At 46.7% G+C, this 4808-nt stretch overlaps 1 protein-coding gene across 1 annotated transcript; it reads left to right on the top strand.

Moving 5' to 3' along the window:
• The first annotated feature begins 3241 nt into the window (after window positions 1-3241).
• LOC102490853 (olfactory receptor 1361-like) lies at window positions 3242-4176 on the top strand. The gene is given in 2 exon segments (XM_014587333.1): window positions 3242-3566; window positions 3569-4176. Coding segments are annotated over 2 exon segments (933 nt in total).
• The last annotated feature ends 632 nt before the right edge of the window (window positions 4177-4808 follow it).

Genomic DNA, 4808 nt, shown 5'->3' with positions numbered 1-4808 from the left:
TCTATCCAGCTATCATCTGTCTATCATTACTATCATCAATCATCCATCCATTTCTCTGTCATCTGTGTGTCCCACCTATTGTCTATCTAGCTATCATCTGTCTGTTATTACTATCATCTGTCTATCATCCATCCATTTCTATGTCATCTGTGTGTCCTACCTATTGTCTATCTAGCTATCATCTGTCTATTATTACTATCATCTATCATCACTGTCTATAATCCATCCATCTCTCTGTCATCTGTATGTCCTACCTATTGTCTATCTAGCTGTCATCTGTCTATTATTACTATCATCTGCCTATCATCCATCCATATCTCTGTCATCTGTGTGTCCTACCTATTGTCTATCTAGCTGTCATCTGTCTATTACTACCATCTGTCTATAATCTATCCCTCTCTCTGTCATCTGTGTGTCCCACCTATTGTCTATCTAGCTATCATCTGTCTATTATTACTATCATCTGTCTATCATCCATCCCTCTCTCTGTCATCTGTGTGTCCCACCTATTTTCTATCTAGTTGTCATCTGTCATCTATTATAATATCATCTGTCTGTCATCCATCCATCTCTCTGTCTACCTATCAGCTACCCGTGTGTCATATCTATTATCTGTCTAGCTATTGGGTGGTTGGAAAAGTCATGGTGCCTTTAAATGCACCTTGACTTCTCCAACCACTCCATATAAATTCATCTCTCTCTCTCTCTCTCTCTCTCTCTCTCTCTGTCTCTCCCTTTCTCAGACATAACCAACATCCTGAATTATTTTCCAGAATAAATCATCCTCATTCCTCCCATGCATATGTTTTACCTTTCAACCCGGGAGGTATCCATGAACAATACATAGAGGTGTTTGTGTGTGTATATATGTGTGTGTGTGTGTGTGTGTTTGTGTGTGTGTGTAAAATGTTTCTAAAACCTATAGAAGGCCAGGGCCGGCAGGTGGCATGGTGGTTAAGAGTGGTGGACACTCCCACATCCCTGACAGGGGCTCTAGTCCCCGACCTGGTGGCTTGCTTTCTTACTCTCCCTCTCTGTTGTTCTCTGGCAAATTCATGTGAAAATAACAAATAATTATATAAATGAAATAATTATTTTTTAAAAATTTTCTTTGGGACTAGCAGTTAGCATAATGGCTATGTCGCTGGACTTCCATGTAGTCGACCACAGTTGGAGTCCCAAACCTGGCAGCTTAAACTCAGGCCAGGCACGTGCGCGTGTGTGCCCAAGAACCTGAGAGGAGAATAGGGACTAGGGCTTGGCCATCCCCTGGATCATGATTTCTCACTTTCTATCACTCTGTCTCTCCAGTGAGTGCATACACCCTATAACAAAAATCCCTAAAAAAAATTAAATAATCTAAAAATAATAAATAATTCTAAACCAAAAGGAAAAAAAGCAAAGGTGGTGGTGGGGACAGCATGTGGTATGGTCCTTTAGGTGCTGGACTCCCTCCCACATGGCCAACTGCAATTCGAGTTCCAGACCTGGCTTACTTTTTCACCCTCCCCATCTCTAGTGAGTGCATGTGTCCTATAGCAAAATAAAAACTTTAAACATAATAATAAAATTCAATAATTTTTTAAGAAGAAAAATCAAAGGCCAGCTGGTGGCATGTTAATTAAGGGCTCTGGCCTCCCACGTGGCCGACCACAGTTTGAGTCCCGGACCTGGTGGCTTGCTGTCTTCCTTTTCTTCTCTCTGTGTGTCTTTCTCAGGTTAAATTAAAATAAATTAATTAATAAATACAATTAAATAATATTAAAAAAAAGAAAAAGCAAGGTTAAAGGTCAGAGGGTGGTGCCATAGTAATGCCACTGGACCCGCACTGGGAGGTCCCTGGTTCACAGCTCAGAACCTCCCGTGCACACTGGATGCATGTACATGCCTGTGATCCAGGCTACTGAGGCTGGAGGTTGGACTGTGGTGTGAGGACCCTGCTGGCCTCTCTCTGCCTCCCTCTCTCCTGCACTCACTCACTCCCTATCATAAAAAACAAACACATTGTGGGATCAGCAGGTGGCATGGTGGCTAAAGTGGTGGACACTCCCACATGTCTGATCACAGTTCGAGTCCCAAACCTGGTGACTTGCTGTCTCACTTCCTCCACCCGCACCCAGTTTGTGTGTGTGTGAGTGTGTGTGTGTGGTCAAATTAAAATACATGAATAAATAAATATAATTCTAAGAAAACACACACATTAAAAGATTAAAATAATAATAATAATAATAGGGCCATCTGGTGGCGTGGTGGTTGGAGTAGCTTGATTCCCCATGGCCCACTATGTAGTTTGAGCCCCAGACCGAGCAGCTTGAGAAACGCGTCAGGTGCATGTGTATTCTCAACATCCCAAGAGGAGAATAGAGTAGAAGGGATTGTAGCATGGCCATCTCTGCTAAGGGTGATTTCTCACTTTCCCTCTCTTGCTCTTTCTCTCTCTCTCTGGTGAGATCATGTGCCCTACAGCAAAAATTAAAATAAATAAATAAGGGACCAGCAGATGGCATAATGGTTATGTCACTGGACTCCCCCATGGCCAACTGCCATTTGAGTCCCAGACCCAGTGGCTTGACACTCAGTGCCAGGCACCTGAGTGTTCATGTCCAAAATCCTGAGAGGAGAGTGAAGGAGAGGGGATTGTGGCCAAACCCCCTGTGTTTTCTTGCTTTCTGTCTCTCTCTCTCCGGTGAGCACACATGCCCAATACCCAAAATCATTAAAATAAATAATTAAATAAACATTAATTTATTAATTATTTATTTTTAGCCATAGGACATGTGTGCATGTCAGAGAGAGACAGTGAGAGAGAAAGTGAGAAATCGCCCCTCCAGGGGGGATGGCCATGCCGCAATTCCTTCTCCTCTATTCTCCTCTTGGGACTTTGAGCACGCACATGCACGCACCCGGCGTGATTTTTTTGGGGGGGTGGTGAGAGGTTTATATTATAGGGCATATGTGCTCCCCAGAAAGACAGAGAGACAGACAGAAAACAAGAAATCACCCCCCAGGAGGGACGGCCACACCACAATCCCTTCTCCTCCATTCTCTTCTCAGGATCTTGGGCACACACACATATGCGCCTGGCATGAGTTTAAGCCACCAGGCCCAGGACTTGAACCACGTTCATCTACACAGGAGTCCAGCAACATAGCCATTATGCCAGCTGCCCGTCCCAACATATTCATTTTATTGCCTTTGGGTGAACACTGGTGGTCTTTCTGATCAATCCAGAACGGTGACCATGGAAGAAGTGAACCTCACCCAGATCTCCGAGTTCTTGCTCTTGGGATTCTCAGAGGACCCCAAACAGCAGCAGCTGCTTTTCGTGGTTTTCATGAGTATGTACTTGGTGACCGGCATGGGGAACCTGCTCATCATCCTGGCCATCGGCATGGACGCCCGTCTCCACACGCCCATGTACTTCTTTCTGGCCAACCTGGCCTTCGTGGATATTTGTTTCATCTCCACCACCGTCCCCAAGATGCTGGCCATTCACGTGTCAGGACGCAGAGGGATCCCTTACGCAGGCTGCTTGACCCAGACATTCTTCTTCATCTTGTTTGCAGACTTTTTTTGCTGACCGCCATGGCCTACGACCGCTACATGGCCATCTGTCGCCCCCTGCATTACACCACGTCCGTGACCCCATGGCTCTGCGGCCTCCTGGTGGCTTCCTCCTGGACCGCCGCCTTCGGGAACTCCCTGACCCACACGGTCTTCCTGAGCCGCCTTTCATTCTGCAACCACAACCGGGTCCCCCATTTCTTCTGCGACCTCAGCCCTCTGCTGAAGCTGGCCTGCTCGGACACGTTTCTCAATAACGTGATGGTGAATACCGTGGGCGCCCTGACTCTCATCATGCCCTTTGTGGGCATCTTGGTGTCCTACACACGCATTGTCGCTGCGGTGTTGAGGATCCCGTCCGCGGGAGGGAGGCGGAAGGCTTTCTCCACCTGCGGCTCTCACCTGTCCGTGGTGACCTTGTACTACGGGACATTCATCGGGGTTTATTTCAGCCCCACGTCCTCCCACACGGCCCAGAAGGACACAGCCACCTCAGTGATATATACCGTGGTCACCCCCATGCTGAACCCCTTCATCTATAGCCTGCGCAACAGTGACATGAAGGGTGCCCTGGGGGCGCTGGTCCGCAGGAGGCCAGCTTCGATCCGGTGACTGCGGGGTTGGGAGGTCTGACTGTGCAGGTACAGGCCTGCCCCCCCTAATTTCCCTGCACAGCTGTAATCTCGGATATTTTCTTTATATTGTTTTCAGTGCATTTGTTTAATGTTTTATTCTTTTTTAAAAAAAGGATTATTCCAGAACAGCCCTTCTTCAAGAGATAGACAGCTCCATGGCTCCTGTGATCTAGCCATTTGGGGAGAAAGGAAGATGTCCCACTGATAACTGGGCCTCCAGCATCCAAAACTCGCGTGAACAGCCCTTCTTCAAGAGACAGACAGCTCCATGGCTCCTGTGATCTAGCCATTTGGGGAGAAAGGAAGATGTCCCACTGATAACTGGGCCTCCAGCATCCAAAACTCGCGTGATTGAACTTCCAAGTTTGGGAAGAAACCGATCATCCACCAGATGACTAGAAATCGCTGCAGGACCACAAGAAATATGGGGAAGCAGGAAAATACCTCTCCCACAAGGGAAAAGGATAGCTCCTCTTTATCCACACACAGTTCAATGGAAATCATGGAAATGTCTGATAAAGAATTCAGAACATTCATAATGGCAAAGCTAACAGAGATGGAAGAGAAGAGAGACAAGGAACTGCTGAAGAGGAAGGAGAAAGGAATTGA

The sequence above is a fragment of the Tupaia chinensis genome, unplaced genomic scaffold, assembly GCF_000334495.1.
Source record: "Tupaia chinensis unplaced genomic scaffold, TupChi_1.0 Scaffold000201_2, whole genome shotgun sequence".
Classification (NCBI taxonomy): domain Eukaryota; kingdom Metazoa; phylum Chordata; class Mammalia; order Scandentia; family Tupaiidae; genus Tupaia; species Tupaia belangeri.
Note: the sequence above shows the minus strand (reverse complement) of the source record. Positions and strands in the feature narration are given on the sequence as shown.